At 43.7% G+C, this 23,215-nt stretch overlaps 1 protein-coding gene across 5 annotated transcripts in view; it reads right to left on the bottom strand.

Annotated features, from left to right (window-relative positions):
* Positions 1-23,215, bottom strand: part of nrxn2a (neurexin 2a) — a 365,106-nt gene that overhangs the window by 28,341 nt on the left and 313,550 nt on the right. For all 5 annotated transcript variants that reach the window (XM_070443705.1, XM_070443701.1, XM_070443703.1 and 2 more), the window contains 1 exon segment: positions 8,992-9,173. In XM_070443705.1, coding sequence (XP_070299806.1) covers positions 8,992-9,173 — 182 coding nt within the window.

Raw genomic sequence — 23,215 nt, 5'->3', positions numbered from 1 at the left:
GGCTACAGTTGAGCAGAGGCATTTTTTGAATTTCCACACATGGAGAACATTTGTTAACTGGGTCCAGAACCAATTTGGGTGAATTTTGGCCCATTCCTCCTGACAGAGCTGGTGTAACGGAGTCAGGTTTGTAGGCCTCCTTGCTCGCACACGCTTTTTCAGTTCTGCCCACACATTTTCTCTAGGATTGAGGTCAGGGCGTTGTGATGGCCACTTCAATACCCTGACTTTGTTGTCCTTAAGCCATTTTGCCACAACTTTGGAAGTATGCTTGGGGTCATTGTCCATTTGGAAGACCCATTTGCGACCAAGCTTTAACTTRCTGACTGATGTCTTGAGATGTTGCTTCAATATATCCACATAATTTTKCTMCCTCATGATGCCATCTATTTTGTGAAGTGAACCAGTCCCTCCTGCAGCAAAGCACCCCACAACATGATGCTGCCACCCCCGTGCTTCACGGTTGGGATGGTGTTCTTCGGCTTGCAAGCCTCACACTTTTTCCTCCAAACATAACGATGGTCATTATGGCCAAACAATTCTGTTTTTGTTTCATCAGACCAGAGGACATTTCTCCAAAAAGTACGATCTTTGTCCCCAWGTGCAGTTGCAAACCGTAGTTTMGCTTTTTTATGGCGGTTTTGGAGCAGTGGCTTCTTCCTTGCTGAGCGGCCTTTCAGGTTATGTTGACACGGAGCCCTGCTGATCCGTCTGCCGATGTAATAGCATGAGGGGGCCACAACAGACTTTCTTCCGTCGCGACGTCCCTCSAAGGACCTTCTGTTAGCTTGCTAGCCCCGGCCCGCAAGCTGCCTGAAGCCACTCACGGGACTCCTATGATCACTCGGTTTACCCTCACTGTATCCACATCCTACCATACCTTTGTCTGTACATTATGCCTTGAATCTATTCTACCATGCCCAGAAATCTGCTCCTTTTACTCTCTGTTCTGAACGTACTAGACGACCAGTTATTTTAGCCTTTAGCCGTACCCTTATCCTACTCCTCCTCTGTTCCTCTTGTGATGTTAATCCAGGCCCTGTAGTGCCTAGCTCCACTCCCATTCCCCAGGCGCTATCATTTGCTGACTTCTGTAACCGTAAAAGCCTTGGTTTCATGCATGTTAACATTAGAAGCCTCCTCCCTAAGTTTGTTTTATTCACTGCCCTAGCACACTCTGCCAACCCGGATGTCCTAGCCGTGTCTGAATCCTGGCTCAGGACGACCACCAAAAACCCTGAAATTTCCATCCCTAACTATACCATTTTCCGACAAGATAGAACTGCCAAAGGGGGTCGGTGTTGCAATCTACTGCAGAGATAGCCTGCAGAGTTCTATCTTACTATCCAGGTCTGTACCCAAACAATTTGAGCTTCTACTTTTAGAAATCCACCTTTCCAGAAACAAGTCTCTSACAAGTCTCTCACTGTTGCCGCTTGCTATAGACCACCCTCTGCCCCCAGCTGTGCCCTGGACACCATATGTGAACTGATTGCCCCCATCTGATTGCCCCCATCTATCTTCAGAGCTCGTGCTGCTAGGTGACCTAAACTGGGACATGCTTAACACCCCGGCCATCCTACAATCTAAGCTTGATGCCCTCAATCTCTCACAAATTATCAATGAACCCACCAGGTACAACCCCAAATCCGTAAACAAGGGCACCCTCATAGATATCATCCTAACCAACTTTTGGCCTTCCAAATACACCTCTGCTGTTTTCAACCAAGATCTCAGCGATCACTGCCTCATTGCCTGCATCCGTAATGCGGTCAAACGACCACCCCTCATCACATCAAACGCTCCCTAAAACACTTCAGCGAGCAGGCCTTTCTAATCACCTGACCCGCGTATCCTGGAAGGATATTAACCTCATCCCTCAGTAGAGGAAGCCTGGTCATTCTTTAAAATGCCTCCTCACCATTTTAAAAATAAGCATGCCCCTTTCAAAAAATGTTGAACCAGGAACAGATATAGCCCTTGGTTATCTCAGACCTGACTGCCCTTGACCAGCACAAAAATGAACGTCTGGATGCGTCTGTATGACTTGTTGAACATCCTGTGCGTCTGCATTAGCATCAAATAGCCCCCGTGATATGCAACTTTTCAGGGAAGTCAGGAACAAATATACACAGGCGATTAGGAAAGCTAAGGCTAGCTTTTTCAAGCAGAACTTTGCATCCTGTAGCACAAACTCAAAAAAGTTCTGGGACACTGTAAAGTCCATGGAGAATAAGAGCACCTCCTCCCAGCTGCCCACTGCACTGAGGCTAGGAAACACTGTCACCACCGATAAATCCGCGATAATTGAGAATTTCAATAAGCATTTTTCTACGGCTGGCCATGCTTTCCACCTGGCTACCCTACCTCGGTCAACAGCCCTGCACTCCCCACAGCAACTCTCGCCCAAGCTCCCCCATTTCTCCTTCACCCAAATCCAGATAGCCAATGTCCTTAACTTCTTATGGCTGCAGGGGCAGTTATGAGTAGCTTGGATGAAAGGGCACAGAGGTGCCCAGAGTAAATGGCCTGCTCCTCAGTCATAGTTGCTAATATGCATATTATTATAGTATTGGATAGAAAACACTCTGAAGTTTCTAAAACGGTTTGAATTATGTCTGTGAGTATAACAGAACTCATATGTGATGAAATTAACATCAGACCAGGAAACGTGAGGCGAGAGCTACGTGTTTTAAATGGTTGGAACTCTGAACCTCAACACGAGGTGAAGTAATAAACTCACCTTCCTTTAGACCAGAGAGACGAAGAGCTGCAGCTCATGTCCATTGTGGTCCGAATCCTGAATACCAACAAGAGGAGGAAGAGGAGAGACGCTCATCTCAGACAATCACTGGTACAGCTGATAAGCTGTCTTAAGTCAGATATCAAGAAAAGTGAATTTAAGTGAGACCATCCTACTACGATCATCACCAATGGGAACCCTTGACATGGCTGGTTATCTTCCAGAGTGAACAAGAGTAGAAGACGGGAAAAGGGTGACCCCTTTTGGACAATCAGAGCCATACAGCTGGAAGGCCAATAACTTTCCGAGAAGGCCTGGTCCGACCGAGATAACGACGAACGAAGCCCCCCCCCGTCATACCTTGTCAGTCCACTAGGGTCTTTTCTCATTTAAGATCCAAGAAGGTTACGATCGTTCAGAGTTAGAATGAGTATATTGATTAGAGGTATGATTAATAAGATAATGTTTATTGATGTTATAGGTATAGACCTTATAGAGTTTCATTCGGGAGATGTGTAAGCTCTAAACAACTTCTTCCGTGGTGCCCCAAAACCTAATGAGTTAATTGTTACATGATTAACAGTACTCAGATTAATGAAAGTAAAGTCATGACACCACAATGCAACAAGCTGTTTATTTGGCGAGCATGCTAGCAACTGGTAACTGCCAAAATAAAGCTAACACTTGAGTAAATGATAGAAATAAATAATATGTCACGGTGCATTTTCCTGACATGGTTTAGGTTCACTTTGTAGAATCTATGCCAAGGATTATTGACGCTGTTCTGGCAGCTCCTGGTGGCCAAACACCCATTTAAGACACTATATTGGAGTTTCCTTTATTTTGGCAGTTCCTGTATGTGATTGTGATAACATTTATCCACAGTTATTTTTAGAAACTATTGATCCATTGTGGCCAAAATGATGCTTTCTGGTTATTTTGAACACGGAGAGCGTGCTCCTGATAAAATAATAACAGGAGCCCAAGAGGCAAAAAAGTATACAAAATAAATATATTATTTTACAATTTTTTTTGCCTCTTTGCCTCTTGGGCGTAGCCCCTGACTCCACACTTGACCAGTCAAATGTATATAATTTACGTTTATTTTTATTTTTGTATTAATCAGTTACCCAATCAAGGCAGACCCTCCCTACCACCTATCCTTCCCCCATCTGACAATTAGCAGAGCGGCAGCAGTTGTCTACACTCATTGAGAGCGAGCTCCTGAATTCTTCCTGTGGTTGGCGGTTGCAGTAATAAAATAATATAATATATATACATATAGTATACAAATTACATGAGTATATATTATATACATGAGTATACAAAAACACTAAGGGCACCTGCTCTTTCCATGACATAGACTGACCAGGTGAATCCAGGTGAAAGCTCACTTGTTAAATCCACTTCACCGGTTTGTGTCAAGAACTGCAACGCTGCTGGGTTTTCACGCTCAAAAGTTTCCCGTGTGTATCAAGAATGGTCCACCACCCAAAGGACATCCAGCCAACTTGACACAACTGTAAGAGGCATTTCAGTTAACATTGGCCAGCATCCCTGTGGAACACTTTTGACACCTTGTTGATCCATGCCCTGATGAATTGAGGCTGTTGTGAGGGCAAAGGGGGGTGCAACTCAATATTAGGAAGGCATTCCTAATGTTTTGTACACTCAGTGTATACTGTATATATCTTATTTCCTTTATTGATGTATTTTTTTCATTATTTTCAGCCCGGTAAGCCCCTGCATTAATCCGGCCTTGAACATAACTCAGCCAGTGTAGCCATTCAGCACCATGGACAGGGCAGATGACTCAGCCAGTGTAGCCAATTCAGCACCATGGACAGGGCAGATGACTCAGCCAGTGTAGTCAATTCAGCACCATGGACAGGGCAGATGACTCACGCAGTGTAGCCATCAGCACCATGGACAGGGCAGATGACTCAGCCAGTGTAGTCAATTCAGCACCATGGACAGGGCAGATGACTCAGCCAGTGTAGTCAATTCAGCACCATGGACAGGGCAGATGACTCAGCCAGTGTAAGTCAATTCAGCACCATGGACAAGGGGCAAGATGCTCATCCAGTGTAGTCAATTCAGCACCATGGACAGGGCAGATGACTCAGCCAGTGTAGTCAATTCAGCACCATGGACAGGGCAGATGACTCAGGGTACATACAGAGTGCTGGCTGCTTCCTGTGCATAAGGAAGCACCAGAGACGGAAGAGGAAGCGAGACATCCCACACCCTCATTTTTTCTGGTTCATATACAGTCAATGAACTAGATAGACCATACCTAGCTGCTATTGCATTTTTGTCAATGGGAGAGACACCCATTAAGTTGACATTTTTTTCCGATGCTAAACGGCCTGAGTAAGCACCATCTTTTGAAGCACATGAAGAGAGGTCAGMCTCATTAGGTTATGGGGGAGGTGGGCCAAGGTTAGTGCAACATGGTGAACAGACTTGTGTGCATGATATGCACACAATAATGCCTTAACTCCGGGGGTCTCATCCATGGATACCAAGAATGTACAATCTTTCAACATTTTATATACAGCACAGCAGACAATGCAATTTCCCAATGCTATTATTACGAATGAATCCAAAGCACTAGCCTTTATCACTGCATGCTAACTAAGTAGCATAATGGGCCACAGCTGGGGGGGAGGCTAATTTCATGTGAGTATTAATCAAGCAGACGGGTGGGTTCAGCTAATTACTCTAGGAAGGGTTCCAGCTCTTTACCTTCTCATCAGCCAAGCTTCTTTGTCTCTCCTCAAATGATGAAATCAAATGATCCTTTAGCTTGTCACTTACATTTTTTTCTGCAAATCTCTTGTTAAAAGGGATTGTTTGAACATGTCGCTATGTCCAATAATCAGTCGCGACTCCCCTGCTTCCTAACGGCTAAACAGCTCCATCACACACCAGACGGATATACAGCATCACATTTTGTTCCATGCAAGAGGATTATGCCTCAGATCCAGGGGTAACAATACATATTTCAATTTGACACTTTATTACCCTCTACATTTTTACAAATAAAGTCCTTCCATTTGCAGATGCAATGTTTTAGGGAAGCTTGCCATAGTATTTTTGACAGGTATTGAAACAGGTACACATTTTTTCTATCAGCTTTTCAGCAGGAAGTTGTCATCACACCTAAATGGCCGTCAAACTCCTTTCGTCCATCATGCTCATCCTGACAGAGAGGGCTTTTTCTGGGCCCAACTACTGCTTCATCCCACAGGCCCTCAGAGKGAAAGAGAGAGAAAGAGAGAGAGAGGGGGAGGGGCCCGGGGGGTACCAGGTGGAAACTCTTTGCTCTGTAACTAACCAAAGCCTACTTTATGTCAGTAAATTAATCACCCAACCCTGTGCTGGGAATAATCTATACACTCACTCAGAGGAGGCCTCCACTCAGACTGCCAGACACGCAGCGCGGCACACACATGCTGGCACACACACACGGCTCACAACACACAACACACACACACACACACACACACACACACACACACACACAACACACACACACACACACACACACACACACACACACACACACAAACACAACACACACATTCAAGTGAGCGAGCTCCTGCCTGAAGACCCTGTGGATCCAACCCTAGACTCCGTGGCTTAGTGACTAATGGCTTACAATGGGGAAACCCGCCTCTGGTGCCTAAACTGCAGCAAGTTGAGTGCAGGAGGAAAGACATGCTGCATATCATATATTCTGTTACTTGCATTCATCCTATCATCCAGTGCTCTCTCTCTCTCTCTGAGAGGGGGATAACCTGAAGCCAACAGCTCAGCTCAACACAGTGCTGCACCTCCTTCTGAACGCTGTCACGTTCATGACCAATTGGATTAGAGGTTGTTGTTGGTGGTGGTAATTTAGTTACTGCAGAAACCTTCTCCTAGAGCAACAACCATGACAGGAGAAGCAACATTTTTACGGTGGCAAWAGATGCCATCATACTATATTAGACATAGCTTTGATCTAAGCATAAATCCTTATTTGACATGTTACACCTCTTCCTCAGAATGAAGCTATAATTATTATTTTTTTGAATAACCTGGGCATAAAATGTAATCTATAAGGCAGTTTACTCTCTCTCTCAAGTTCTATCCTCTACCATCTCTGGTTCTTTATTGGTAACAAATAAACAATCTATGAAAATAAGAGGGTCATAAACAATAAACCAACACAGGATCTATACGCATGCTGTTTCAAAAAGAGTGAATGAATTTATCCTCAGCAGATTCCCTAACACATACTGTATATAGTCTATAGTGTCAATGCTGCCGCTGACTCTCAAATCAACCGTAGATTCCCTTGTTGTCAGCTAACCAGGTAGCTTCTCGTGTTCCTTATACAGTATAATTGTAACAGGGCTGTTGAAGAAACAAACACACTCCCCCTGGGGAACAAGCTACTCCTTTAACCYCCATCTGGGTCAGCTGTGTTTGGGCTCGGACTCAAACAGGGACATAACATACACTATATATACACAAGTATGTGGACAACCCTTCAAATMAGTGGATTCAGCTTTTTCAGCCACACCCGTTGCTGACAAGTATATACAATCGAAGCACACAGCCATGCAATCTCCAAAGACAAACATTGAAGTAGAATGGCCTTACTGAAGAGTTCAGTGACTTTCAATGTGGCCCTGTCGTAGGATGCCACCTTTCCAACAAGTCAGTTCGTCAAATTTATGCCCTGATAGATCTGCCKCGGTCAACTATAATTGCGGTTATTGTGATGTGGAAACGTCTAGGAGCAACAACGGCCACACAAGCTCACAGAACGGGACCGCCGAGTGCTGAAGCGGGTAGTGTATTAAAATCATCTGTCCTCGGTTGCAATACTCACTACCGAGTTCCAAACTGCCTCTGGAAGCAACGTCAGCACAAGAACTGTTCGTCGGGAGCTTCATGAAATGGGTTTTCATGGCCAGACATCCGCACACAAGCCTAAATTCACCATGAGCAATGCCAAGTATCGCCGCCATTGGACTCTAGGAGCAGTTGAAACGCGTTCCCTGGAGTGATGAATCATGCTTCGCCATCTGGCAGTCCGATGGACGAATTTGGGAATGCCAAGAGAATGCTACATGCCCCAATGCATAGTGCGAACTGTCAAGTTTGGTGGAGGTGGAATAATAGTCTGGGGATGTTTTTAATGGTTCGGGCAATCTTAACGCCACAGCATACAATGACATTCTAGACGATTCTGTGCTTCCAACTTTGTGTCAACAGTTTGGGGAAGGCCCTTTCCTGTTTCAGCATGACAATGCCCCTGTGCACAAAGCGAGGTCCATACAGAAATGGTTTGTTGAGATTGGTGTGGAAGAACTTGACTGGCCTGCACAGAGCCCTGACCTCAACCCCATCAAACACCTTTGGGATGAATTGGAACATTGACTGCGAGCCATGCCTAATTGCCCAACATCAGTGCCCGACCTCACTAATGCTCTTGTGGCTGAATGGAAGCAAGTCCCAGCAGCAATATTACAACATCTAGTGGAAAGCCTTCCCAGAAGAGTGGAGGCTGTTATAGCAGCAAAGGGGGGACCAACTCCATATTAATGGCCATGATATTGGAATGAGATGTTTGACGAGCAGTTGTRCACATACTTTTGGTCATGTAGTGTATCTGACTTAAAGGCTTCTTTAGAAAATAGCACACACCACGCTACTGTTTGGCTCAGCATCTGCTATCCTAGTGTTAAACAGCTAGGGTAACATAGCATGCGTGCACTGTGAATATTGAATTAATAATGAATTCAGATGAAACAGTTTAACTGCATCGCTTTCTACTGGAACTCTAATTGCAAGTAATGAGCTAGAGGTCAACGAAGCATTTGCCAGTGGGATGTACTGCCATAACAATCTCTGCCCCCTGCTGTTTTAATGAGCAAACACTGGCATTGTTTCTCTCCTGCTAATCCAGATGCATGGTGCATACTTTCCTGGCACTAATCATAGATATCATGAGTAATAATTGCCATATGTCCTTTTCTACGGCAATTGACAGACATTTTATCAATTAACACAGTCTTTCTAAGCACCTCAATTAGTCCTCCAAAATCTCCAGCAAGAGCATTTCAGGATTCTGTACAGTCAGCCTATGAGCTCATCCTAAGCCTTTGTTCTAAACCCCAATAGAAAAGGGGACCTAATCCCTGATCCTTTACCCTATCCCATAGTACCCCCCCACACCTTCCTGTCCTTACTATGTGCAGCTGCAGGTAGTCTCCCAGTCCACTGGTGCTCTCCACTCTGACCAAGATGGCGTCTTTCTGCTGAGTACTGAAGCCCACAGCRAGGCGGTCAGCTCTGGTGCTCGGCCTCTCATTAGGGGCCCAGGTGTACGTGATGAGGGCTCCTCCTCTCCCAAAGATATACGTGGTCCCAGCTAAGGAAAAATGGAGACAAACAGAAATATTAGAAGGAGATTGAGAGATGGGGACAGGAAATTGAGGGAGAAGGGGGAGACATTATTAGAGAGAGAGATAAGAGTTGTTAGAGAGCGTTCCTTCATGTCAGGATACYTTTTTTTATTTGTTCCCATCAGAGCTTACTATCTTTACAGAGATTTCTCTTCAGTAACAGTCAAACTAAATTTAGCAGCCTATTTTCTTTCCCGGTACAAGACTGTGACAGCTTCATCACATTCCCTAACACAAGCCATTATTCCCTTTGCAGAAACAACATGTCATACACCGGTGCATCAAGACTGACACCAACAGGCTCTTGAACAGCTTCTATTCCCAAGCAATCAATACAACTGATAAATAGCTAACAAAATAGCTACACGGACCGAGTTMACCTTGTATCTTTATTGACCTTTTATTTCAGTATTTGCACTGTCTCTATGCCCACTCACAGGGCCCTACACACTCACACACACTGTCACTCCAACAAACACACTGTCACTCCAACACACACACAAACACTCACTCCATCATCTGTTCACTCACACATAATATGCACATACATTTATACTGACTCTACACACCCACTCACATACAAGCTGCTGCTACTCTGTTTATCTTATATCCTGTTGCCTAGTCTCTATACCCCTATACATTCTACTCCCTCACTCCAGTATCCCTGTTTTTTTTTTTTTTTTCCAAAAACCTTACCCCCCCCCTATAGCTATATCACCCCCATCACCTCCCAGTGTCCCTGTCCCCTTACCCCTTATACTTATCTACCTCCATCCACTCCAGTATCCTGTTCACTTACCCCTAAGGTGCGTAGTCGTGAGCGCCATGCGAGCGTCGCGAGTGAGTAGCCTGCACGGCGTGGACCCCCATAAATATCACCTCCATCACTCCAGATATCCTGTCACCTTACCCGATACATACTACCGTCCATCACTCCAGTATCCCTGTCACCTTTTACCCTATTACATATCGACCTCCATCACTCCAGTAATCCTGTCACGCTTTACCTCCTAACCATTTACCTCCAATCACTCCAGTATGCTACTTACCCCTATACATATCTACCTCCATCACTCCAGTATCCTGTCACCTTACCCTATACATATCTTACCTCCATCACTCCATAGTCCCTGTCACTTACCCCTATAATATCTACTCCATCCTCCAGTATCCCTGTCACTACCCTATACATATCTACCTCTCACTCCAGTATCTGTCACCTTACTCCCTATACATATCTACCTACACTATTCCAGTATCCTGTCACCTTACCCCTATACCAATTTTTAATGTTTATCTGTAAAACCTTCCCCATACTCCGTATATCCCTGTCACTTACCCCTATAAACATATCTACCTCCATCACTCCAGTATCCTGTCACCTTACCCCTATACATTCTACCTCCATCACTCAGTATCCCTGTACCTTACCCCTAACATATCTACCTCATCCTCCAGTATCCCTGTCACCTTACCCTATACATATCTACCTCCATCACTCCAGATTCCCTGTCACCTTACCCCCATACATATCTACCTCCATCACTCCCAGTATCCCTGTCACCTTACCCCTATACATATCTACCTCCATCACTCCCAGTATCCTGGCACCTACCCTATACATATCTACCTCCATCACTCCAGTATCCTGTCACCTACCCCTATACATATCTACCATCCCATCACTCAGTATCCCTGTCACCTACCCCTATACATATCTACCTCCATCACTCTAGTACCTGTCACCTTACCCCTATACATATCTATTCTTCCATCACTCCAGTATCCCTGTCACCTTCCCTATACATATCTACTCCATCACTCAGTATCCCTGTCACCTTACCCCTATACAATCTACCCCATCACTCCAGCTATCCCTGTCACCTTACCCCTATACAATCACCTCCATCACTCCAGTGTCCTGTCCCCTTACCCTATACATATCTACCTCCATCACTCCGATTCCCTGTCACCTTACCCCTATACATATCTACCTCCATCACTCCAGTATCCCTGTCACCTTACCCCTATACATATCTACCTCCATCACTCCAGTACCCTGTCACCTTACCCTATACATATCTACCTCCATCACCCAGTATCCCTTGTCACTTACCCCTATACATATCTACCTCCTCAACTCCAGCTATCCCTGTCACCTTACCCCTATACATATCTACCTCCATCACTCCAGTATCCCTGTCACCTTACCCCTATACATATCTACCTCCATCACTCCAGTATCCCTGCACATGCAAATAATGATATTAGAACYGACTTTTTTAATATRTCCTGTATATATTATACTTACTTACTTTATTGTGTATTTCATATTTCTTATTCTTGTTTCTTTGTGTGCGTGTTTCCAGTGATACATTGTTATTGCTTATTCCCCCAAGTTACCCCACAATGTCACTTTTCAAATTTCAGCACACATTTAAAACACTAAAACAGACACAGCCCATAATCTCACAATTTTTTATGCATTCGTGTGCTTTTCTTGTGTCCTGTTGGAACATTATTATACAGGAATTGTATCACACCTACCACTTCCATGAATGGTGTAGTCTGTCAGTTGAGCTGACATTGATCTGGCATTAGGTTATGTAAACCTGCCAGTACTGCAGAGTGGGCAAGGTGCCACCATGTGGAAACATGCCAGCAGAACTGTAAACACAAGGCTATTGAGTTGCAGTATGCTGCAGTAGTACGTCTTGCCCTGCCCAGGGAGTCAACACTGTGCATTGAGTTAAACTGACATGAATAATTCATGTGGACGTATGGGAGTTAGCAATGAATCACACTGAATACTGTGAATCACACTAAATACTATGAATCACACTGAAATACTATGAATCACACGAATACTGTGAATCACACTAATACTATGAATCACACTGAATACTATGAATCACACCGAGAATACTGTGAATCACACCGAATACTATGAATCACACTGAATACTGTGAATCACACTGAATACTGTGAATCAACTAAATACTATGAATCACACTGAATACTATGAATCACCACTGAATACTATGAATCAAAACACTGAATACTGTGAATCACACTGAATACTATGAATCACACTGAAACTATGTATTCACACTGAATACTATGAATCACACTGAATACTGTGAATCACACTGAATACTGTGATCCACATGAATACTATGAATCACACTGATACATGAATCACACTGAATACATATGAATCACAACTGAATACTGTGAATCACACTGAATACTGTGAATCACACTGAATAACTGTGAATCACACTGAAACTGAATCACACTGAATACTATGAATCACACTGAATACTATGAATCACACTGAAACTGTGACACACTGAATACTGTGAATCACACTGATACATAGAATCACACTGAATACTTGTGAATCACACTGAATACTACGAATCACACTGAATACTATGAATCACACTGAATACTGTGAATCACACTGAATACTGTGAATCACACTGAATACTGTGAATCACACTGAATACTATGAATCACACTGAATACTTGAATCACACTGAATACTATGAATCACACGAATACTGTGAATCACACTGATACTATGAATCACACTGAATACTGTGAACCACACTGAATACTGGAATCACACTGAATACTATGAATCACACTGAATACTATGAATTTCATATTCATAGTATTTCCACTGAATACTGTGAAACACACTGAATACTCATGATCACGACTGAATACTGTGAATCACACTGAATACTATGAATCACACTGGAATACTATGAATCACACTGAATACTGTGAATCACACTGAATACTGTGAATCACACTGATACTGTGAATCACACTAAATACTGTGAATCGCACTGAATACTATGAATCACACTGAATACTGTGAATCGCACTGAATTACTGTGAATCGCACTGAAATACTGTGAATCACACTGAATACTGTGAATCACATGAACTACCATGAATCACACTGAATACTGTGAATCACACTGAATACTGGAATCCACTGAATGACTATGAATCACACTGAACTACGTATGAATCACACTGAATACTGTGAATCACACTGAATACTATGAACACACTGAATTACTATGAATCCACACTAATACTGTGAATCACACTGAATACTATGAATCACACTGAATACTGTGAATCACACTGAATACTATGAATCACACTGAATACTATGAATCACACTGATTCATGTCAAGATATGAATAACTTTAATGAGTCTCATACATACTGTATAATCCGCTTGACACTTTTAACAATATATATCCCTATATATTTTTTGTTACCCCAAAATATATCTACAATATTAAAGCTGATCTACCCCCTAAAAAAATATTATAATAAAACAATAAAAAATAAACGCAGGGCCTCCAAAGTGGCGCAGTGGTCTAAGGCACTGCATCACAGTGCTAGCTGTGCCACTAGAGATCCTGGTTCGAGTCCAGGCTCTGTCGCAGCCGGCCGRGACCGGGAGACCCATTGGGCGGCGCACAATTGGCCCAGCGTCGTCCTGGTTTGGCCGGCCGGGATGTCTGTGTCCCATCGCGCTCTAGTGACTTTGTCCCAATGAGCTCTCGTAAAGTTTTAACTAGTCAGTGTCCGRACCCCCGTGAGGCCAGACAGTACATCAGGCATCATGGAATTGCCCCTTTTCCACAGAGTATAAAAGTATTTCCTACAAAATTGACATTAAGTCAGAGAACGCCGTGACGGAGTCCGCACGTTGGAATGGCTACAATTCTATAGACCATTAGACCAGAAAATATGGAGCTGAGGCTACAGAGGCCACGGAGACCATACAGGGTGTAGCGTAGGCTACACGGCTGGAAACGGTTCAACTTTGAGACGATCGATCACTACAGAATAAGAGCAAATCCTAGACGTAGAATTACTAGTCTGCAGCTGGAAATTACGGAACTCTAGTATGAGAAGACTGAKAACCGCGAAAGCATCTATTCTATGCAACAACCATCTGTACGCCTGACATATCCATTACAACAGACACTATCCAGAGCCGCTGAGAAAGCTACAACCACGAAAGACATTGTGACTTCTGGGGAAGTTAACCAGAGACTCTCTGATGAACTGACTCTCCAGCAGATGGACCAGCAAATTCCAACAGAGAAGACAACGACATACGGGCGTAAATATATACATTGCAATTATTCTCGAATGAGCGGCCGTTCATGTGCAAAGGATTAGCATTTCAATTAATATAATTATCAACTGTGTGTAGTAAATCCATTTTGTCTCTCCCGCTCTTTTCCTGTCCCCACCCTTTTCCATTGTCTACCAAGCAGTCATACCGGTTTAGCCCACAAGGGACTTATAAATGCATTGTGTTAGTAACCAATATCTACTGTTTGTTTGTTATGTATTTCTGTGATTATTTAGTTAGCTAGTAAATAAATAATTAAGCCAATTTGTATATCGCTGATTCATCATTTAGGCTAGGGTTCGTGCAGATATCCAAGGGTTTACAATGTTCAGTAATGAGAACTAATGAGGTAATAATGATACATTAATAGAAGGCTAATCGATAAGATATGAAAATATCTGAAGAGTCGATTRGGGAAATAGAGACTCTATAAACATTTTCCCGTGGTGCCCCGACTTCCTAGTTAATTAAAGTTTGCATGATTAGTTTCATCACGTAATAATAATTACACATAAAGAATTAATTTGATAAAATAAGTCTTCACATTTAATGAGTCACAGACATGACAACCGTTGACACGACAACTGTTGACCAAACATAACCTGGTTAACATATTATCTAAYTATTTTCTACAACTGTTTTAATTAGCTTCATCAGAAGATTGACACATTATATTTCAGTTATGAGTGGTTCGTTCACCTCCACAGAACCCCAGGTTGGAAGGTCTGTTCCCCCTGTCGTTCTGGCGCTTGTGGCCCTCTACATGAGACGAGAGGATGTGAGGGGAATGATCTGGCAGCTAGTCCCCCAGGTGGAGCAGGGTTTGGGTGGCAGAACACAGAACACCTGCTCTCCTGGAACCTGAGAAATTTGCCAGTACTGCATGTGATAGAACCATGACAACCACAGCTAAAACCATGACAACCACAGCTAAAACCATGACAACCACAGCTCGTACGGAACATGAGGCTCACCCATTAAGTTACAGTGGGTGCCATGACCAGGGGTGAAGATGACCTCTCTTAGGAAGAAAGAGCATGTGAAACTGTCTTGCCTAATACTGTAGCTTTGTAGCCCTGCCTGTGTTGGGGAATTGGAACAGTGGGTGGGTGATGGGTTCTAACATTTTCTGTTGTGTGAAATGACTTGCATACTATTTGTAAACGAAAATATATCATGCAAAGAATATGGTGAGTAAGTAGGAAATWGCTTTCAGGTTGCAACTTGTATGTCCTTTTTCCAATACGAGTRGTAGTGGTGGTTGAATGACATGCAGTCTAGCGTGAGTACTTGCACTGAGCTAACATCATTCTGGGTCATGGTTTTTGTCTTCGATCAAAGTGAAATGAAGAAGAAGAAGATGATCAGAGGAACACCTGCTGCCAGTGCCCTCCAGTAGAATAAACACTACTACATGTGGGTCAGGCGAGCCTGGGGCCCTGTTCTAAAATTAATAGAGAGACTGACCCCAGGAGCAGCACTTTGATGCAGGCCTCACTGGAGAATGAGACTGTCTCTAGGCTCTGTGTGATGCAGGCCTCACTAGAGAATGAGACTGTCTCTAGGCTCTGTGTGATGCAGGCCTCACTGGAGAATGAGACTGTCTCTAGGCTCTGTGTGATGCAGGCCTCACTAGAGAATGAGACTGTCTCTATGCTCTGTGTGATGCATGCCTCACTGGAGAATGAGACTGTCTCTATGCTCTGTGTGATGCAGGCCTCACTGGAGAATGAGACTGTCTCTAGGCTCTGTGTGATGCAGGCCTCACTGGAGAATGAGACTCTAAGCCAGGGCTCTCGAACCCTGTTTCTGGAGAGCTCCTGTCCTGTAGGTTTTCGCTCCAACCCTAATCTAGTGCACCTGATTCTGATAATAAGCTGGTTGATAAACTGAATCGGGTTAGTTACAACTGGGGTTGGAGTTAACCTACAGGATGGTACCTCTCCAGGAACAGGGTTGGAGAGCCCTAGCCTAGGCTGTTTTCCATTACCTAATTGGCTAGTAGTCATTAACGTCTTGCTGGTTGAGATAAAGACATATACAGTATGTCAGAAGTTTGTGCGCTATAATGAACAGCATAGTCCCAGTGCCACTGCTCAATCATTCTGGGCACGTGATGATATGCCTGTGGTCTCGACAGGTAGAATAATAATCTTCCATTTCACAGCTCAGTTCCTAATAAATCAAAACGATATTATTAAAAACACATCAATATTTCTGCTTGAGTTGTACAGAAAATTAATTGGTTGAGTTCTGCTCCTCTGGGTTCAGAAGGTTTAATGGAGAAATGATTGATGAGGTATATCATATTACTATTTAAATGAGTAAGGACACAGGCCTGCAAGCAGGCATACACAACATTCAGCAATAACACTTGTCTCTAGTATTCTGCTTTTGCATCGGTTGTTTGTACAGTTCTTTGTTCTTATGAGAGCATTGGCAATATATTGTCCRGCATTTAAACAGTACACCTATCAAGCACTCCTAAAGCATTGAGCTGAGCCACACACATGATTGTGATTCCTGACAGCATGTCATCCTGGCAGCATGTTAACCTCACACATCTGTGAAGACCAAGCAAGATTGTCACTCCTTCTCKGCCTCAGGACATTTTTTGCCTAAAAATGGAAATGGGTTGCAGCGCTTCCAGCTAATTCTGAAACYTGACAAACGTACATTTTTCCTGTACCATAGGTCAATATTTTGATCAAAGATTTAGTACTAACTTATATACTTAGATTGCCAATCAGCATAACAATATGATGGGACTTAAATTCCAGTGAGTAGAAGACACCATTTGATTGAAGGTTTCATTTTGAAACAGTAGCTAGACTACAGATTAGAACCATGACTTATATTTAACACAGGAGTTTGCCTGATCTTGTGGTACCTACTTAAGCTGGCAGACACAGGATGTCTTGATAAGTCTATTCCTTACACATAACGCTCACATCCAAATACCAATATCATACTAGATTATTCAGATAATCCTATTGGGTGTTGCAGTCACACACAGAATCAGTATTTTTGTTTGTTGACGAGATAGAAGCTGGATCAAATCTAGATAATTTCTGCACACCCAGTCACTATGAGTAACGTGGGGAGAACAGTATTTGATACACTGCCGATTTTGCAGGTTTTCTTACTTACAAAGCATGTAGAGGTCTGTAATTTCTATCATGGGTACACTTCAACTATGAGAGACGGAATCTAAAACAAAAATCCAGAAAATCACATTGTATGATTTTTAAGTAATTAATTTGCATTTTATTGCATGACATAAGTATTTGATCACCTACCAACACAGTAAGAATTCCGGCTCTCACAGACCTGTTAGTTTTTCTTTAAGAAGCCCTCCTGTTCTCCACTCATTACCTGTATTAACTGCACCTGTTTGAACTCGTTACCTGTATAAAAAACACCTGTCCACACACTCAATCAAACAGAGACTCCAACCTCTCACAATGGCCAAGACCAGAGAGCTGTATAAGGACATCAGGGATAAAATTGTAGACATGCAACAGGCTGGGATGGGCTACAGGACAATAGGCAAGCAGCTTGGTGAGAAGGCAACAACTGTTGGCGCAATTATTAGAAAATGGAAGAAGTTCAAGATGACGGTCAATCACCCTCGGTCTGGGCTCCATGCAAGATCTCACCTCGTGGGCATCAATGATCATGAGGAAGGTGAGTTATCAGCCCAAGAACTACACGGCAGGACCTGGTCAATGACCTGAAGAGCTGGGACCACAGTCTCAAAGAAAACCATTAGTAACACACTACACGTCATGGATTAAAATCCTGCAGCGCACGCAAGGTCCACCTGCTCAAGCCAGCGCATGTCCAGGCCCGTCTGAAGTTTGCCAATGACCATCTGGATGATCCAGAGGAGGAATGGGAGCAGGTCATGTGGTCTGATGAGACAAAAATAGAGCTTTTGGTCTAAACTCCACTCGCCGTGTTTGGAAGAAGAAGAAGGATGAGTACAACCCCAAGAACACCATCCCAACCGTGAAGCATGGAGGTGGAAACATCATTCTTTGGGGATGCTTTTCTGCAAAGGGTACAGGATGACTGCACCGTATTGAGGGAGGATGGATGGGGCCATGTATCGCGAGATCTTGGCCACACAACCTCCTTCTCCTCAGTAAGAGCATTGAAGATGGGTCGTGGCTGGTCTTCCAGCATGACACGACCCAAAACACACAGCCAGGGCAACTAAGGAGTGGCGCCGTAAGAAGCATCTCAAGTCCTGGAGTGGCCTAGCCAGTCTCCAGCCTGAACCAATAGAAAATCTTTGGAGGGAGCTGAAAGTCCGTATAGCCCCGCGACAGCCCCGAAACCTGAAGGATCTGGAGAAGATCTGTATGGAGGAGTGGGCCAAAACCCTGCTGCAGTGTGTGCAAACCTGGTCAAGAACTACAGGAAACGTATGATCTCTGTAATTGCAAACAAAGGTTTCTGTACCAAATATTAAGATCTGCTTTTCTGATGTATCAAATACTTATGTCATGCAATAAAATGCAAATTAATTACTTAAAAATCATACAATGTGATTTTCTGGATTTTTGTTTAGATTCCGTCTCTCACAGTTGAAGTGTACCTATGATAAAAATTACAGACCTCTACATGCTTTGTAAGTAGGAAAACCTGCAAAATCGGCAGTGTATCAAATACTTTTCTCCACTGTATATCAAACATTTTTCAAACAGATTCTGGCCAATCTCAGTTTTAGTCAAAGCGACAAACTATTTCAACATATTTTATGATGTGGCACTAATGGCAAGGGCTGCGGAGAGGATTTGTCTAAAATGGAGAGGTTCGTCTAAAGTGGAGAGGGTCTCGTCTAAAGTGGAGAGGTTCGTCTGAAGTGGAGAGGGTTTCGTCTAAAGTGGAGAGGTTCGTCTAAGTGGAGAGGTTCGTACTGAAGTGGAGAGGGTTCGTCTAAAGTGGAGAGGGTTCGTCTAAAGTGGAGAGGGTCGTTTAAAGTGGAGAGTGTTCGTCTAAAGTGGAGAGGGTTTGTCTAAAGTGGAGAGGGTTCGTTTAAAATGGAGAGGGTTCATCTAAAGTGGAGAAGGTTCGTCTAAAGTGGAGAGGGTTCGTTCTAAAGTGGAGAGGGTTCGTCTAAGTGAGAGGTCGTTGAAGTGGAGAGGGTTCGTCTAAAATGGAGAGGGTTCGTCTGAAGTGGAGAGGGTTCGTCTAAAATGGAGGGGTTCGTCTAAAGTGGGAACTACGAACTAGAACACTGGCCACATTTCACAGCTGAATGTGGAATCATCTACTTAAAATGCTTTCCCACTGTTATGTGGAATACCACGACAAATGGGTTTCTTTAACCAACAGCACTGATACCAGAAGAGCACTGTTATTAATGACCCAATGACAAGCACCAGAGAAGTATTTGTTCAAGTGGATTTTCAAGAGTCTCACTGGCTAGACAGCTGGACTGAATGACTCTCATAGGAGAGGAAGCCAGTCCATATCAAATTACTCAGCTGTCCAAATCCTCAATACATTGGTGATGAATAGGAGCTGCAGCCAAACAGCAAGACAGAGGAAGGAGAGGGAGACCTGTCCATGTGCAGTGATGCATGTAGGGATTGCTATAGGTGTGATCCTTTGTGTTTCAGCGATATCTGGAGCATTATTGTCTTGCCTGCATTTAGGAGTGTGTGTGCGCACATAAGTGTGTTTGGTTTGTTTGGTGTGTGTATGTGTGTTTAGTGTATATGTATGAATATCCCATAATTGTTTCTGCTGAGGGTGTCTGTGCTGACTGCTGAGGGTGTGTCTGAGGGCTGCTGAGGGTGTGTGCTGACTGCTGAAGGGTGTGTCCTGACTGCTTGAGGGTGTGTCTGACTGCTGGAGTGGGTTGAGTGTCTGACTGCTGGGGTGTGTCTGACTGCTAAGGGTGTGTCTGACTGCTGGGTGTCTGACTGCTGGGATGTGTCTGACTGCTGGGGATGTGTCTGACTGCTGGGTTACTGGTGTCTGACTGCTGGGGTGTGTCTGACTGCTAGGGTGGGTGTCTGCGTGACCTGCTGGGGTGTGTCTGACTGCTGGGGATGTGTCTGACTGCTGGGGTGTGTCTGCTGGATGCTGGCTGAAGGGTGTGTCTGACTGCTGGGGGTGTCTGACTGCCAGGGGTGTGTCTGACTGCTGGGGGTGTGTCTGACTGCTGAGGGTGTGTCTGACTGCGGAGCGTGGGTGGTCTAACAGCTGGGGGTGTGTCTGACTGCTGGGGATGTGTCTGACTGCTGGGGGTGTGTCTGACTGCTGGGGGTGTGTCTGATGGCTGGGGATGTGTCTGACTGCTAAGGGTGTGTCTGACTGCTGGGGGTGTGTCTGACTGCTGACGGTGTATTTTTTGTCTTCCCTCTATCTATTGTTAAGTGGGTCAGCCAAGAGAGGAGGAGGTATGGAGTTCTGCCCCCCTGCACTGCACAACCATGCCTTAAAATAGAGCTCATTTGGCACTCTGGGGAAATATTGTGGGGGTGCATGAGTTCCTGTATGTAATTATTGCAACAGTAAATAAGACTCATAATGCCTCCAGTGTAAAACTCTCTGGTAATGTAAGAGTAGCATAGCAGCCAAGTCTAACAGAGGCAGAGAGAATTGTTGAGCTGTGAAAATCACCAGCCCTTTCTCTGCGTAGTGAGACCAAATTGTGTTTTTGGGTTTATCCTCTGATTAAAATGCAGCTTCCACAGCCCCCGTTTCCAGTCTCACTTTAACAGAATTTCARTTTTCCTTCTGTTAGCAGTTTAACACATTCTGTGGCAGCCTGGTCCTGCATGGCTCAGTTGGTAGAGGATGGCACTTGCATCACCAGGGTTGTGGGTTTGARTCCTGGGGCCACCCACACATAAAATATATGCAKATTTTGGATAAAAGCGTCTGCTAAATGGCATATATTATATTAGGATGCATTCTGTAACCATCAACAGGAGCTATAATATTGTACTAAAAGGCTAACAAATCTGGACATAGACATGGTCAGTATTAATGATTATATTGTATGCTTTGTACAGAGGTATAGAACAGTAGGCTTTTGCTCTAATACAATGTTGCCGTAATGATGCTCCCTAGAATTGAGAGGTGCCACAGCCTTCACAAGCAGAATCCTGTACCTAACTATGTTGCATTCAGACACTTTCCTCTCAGGGTATGACCTCACCGCAGGGTTTCAACAAGTTTTAAAATTAGCATGTTATTTCTCTGTCCTGTTCTTTACCATTTAGCACTGTGCTTTGTCTAATCTTATCTCTACTGCCGGCTACAATTATGGCTGTGGCAGTAGATGCCACGCTAGAGGTCAGGTTCAGCCTCTGTTTCAGACACTGATGACATACAGACTGGGACCTTGTTGAACTGCCCTCCACCTCCTCATTCAGATGAGGAGAGAAGAGGATTAACAAGTAGAGAAGAAGGTTGTGGTTCTGAATCACTACACTATTAGACAAAAAGGTGCTATCTAGAAACTAAAAMAGTRATTTGGCTGTCCCCATAGGATAACCCTTTGAAGAACCCTTTTTGGTTCCATGTGGAACCTTTTTGGGATCCTTGTAGGACCCTTTCTACAGAGGGTTCTACATGGAACCAAAAGGGTTTTATGTGAACCAAAAAGGTTTCTCCTGGAGACTTTTTTCAAAGAGTGTACTAGTGTTGATACTCTAAATCCCCCCCCCCCCCCCGCTGCCTACAATTTACCAAAGAGGACTTAAACCTATTGAAACTGTAATCACCTTACTCTTTTTCCCATGACTACAGTGTACTTGGAATGGTTTAAGATGAAAATGGCTAGTCACCCTGGCCTGTATCATTTCTAAGCACAATGTGTGATAGGATTCTTCTAAATTCTCTAACAAAGGTCAATCAGTTATTAATTTACCTGGCTGGTGTTGGAAATGAGATGTGTAAGAGTGTCACGCCCTGACCATAGAGAGCCCTTGTTTCTCTATGGTGTAGTAGGTCAGGGCGTGACTAGGGGGTATTCTAGTTTATAATTTCTATGTTGTGTTCTAGTTTATAGTTTCTATGTTTGTGTTTTGTATGATTCCCAATTAGAGGCAGTTGGTAATCGTTGTCTCTAATTGGGGATCATATTTAAGAAGCTATTTTTTCCACCTGTGTTTGTGGGATATTGTTTTGTGTTTGTGCATCATGTAGTCATGTTTAGTTGTWTATTGATATATTTTGTTTTGTTTAAGTTTCTCTTTGAATTAAATATGTGGAACTCAACATCCGCTGCGCCTTGGTCCCGTTCTTACGACAACCGTGACAAAGAGTGCTGTGGTATGACGTGATGACYTGGCTGCTAGTGTTTCAACCAGTCCACTAGGCTTACAAAGCCCAGAGGAACATCTGGACAACAAAGGTTGAGAGAAATRCTCCACCGTTTACCCGCCTGGTCTCTAGCTTTACAAGGCCACATGAAGACGGTTAATTCCATTGTATTACAGGATCTGAGCAAAGGACAATCTTTTGAATATTTAATGCTTCCAGAAGTGTTATGTTTTATTTATTACTGTGGTAGGAACAAGTTTTTCTCAGCAATATTTTGGGACACACATTTTCTTATAGGGATTTTGGAATGACAGAATTTATTACTGAGCTTCAAGCTGTGAACTTGCTGCCATTGCAGCTGGGCCCTAAACCTGGTGGCAGGTATATTAACAATGTTTCATTAACCTCAGTCCCTGCCATCTGGCCACCACAAGACCACCATCTAACAAACAGGACAGGAAAGGCAGCACACCTAGCTAACAACTCAGTGGCCATGCTCACCTCCCACTATGTTGTAAGGTGAATGAGTTGACATACCTC

Source organism: Salvelinus sp. IW2-2015, linkage group LG5 (assembly GCF_002910315.2).
Source record: "Salvelinus sp. IW2-2015 linkage group LG5, ASM291031v2, whole genome shotgun sequence".
NCBI classification, from domain to species: Eukaryota; Metazoa; Chordata; class Actinopteri; order Salmoniformes; family Salmonidae; genus Salvelinus; species Salvelinus sp. IW2-2015.
This window is presented reverse-complemented; position numbering and strand designations above follow the sequence as displayed.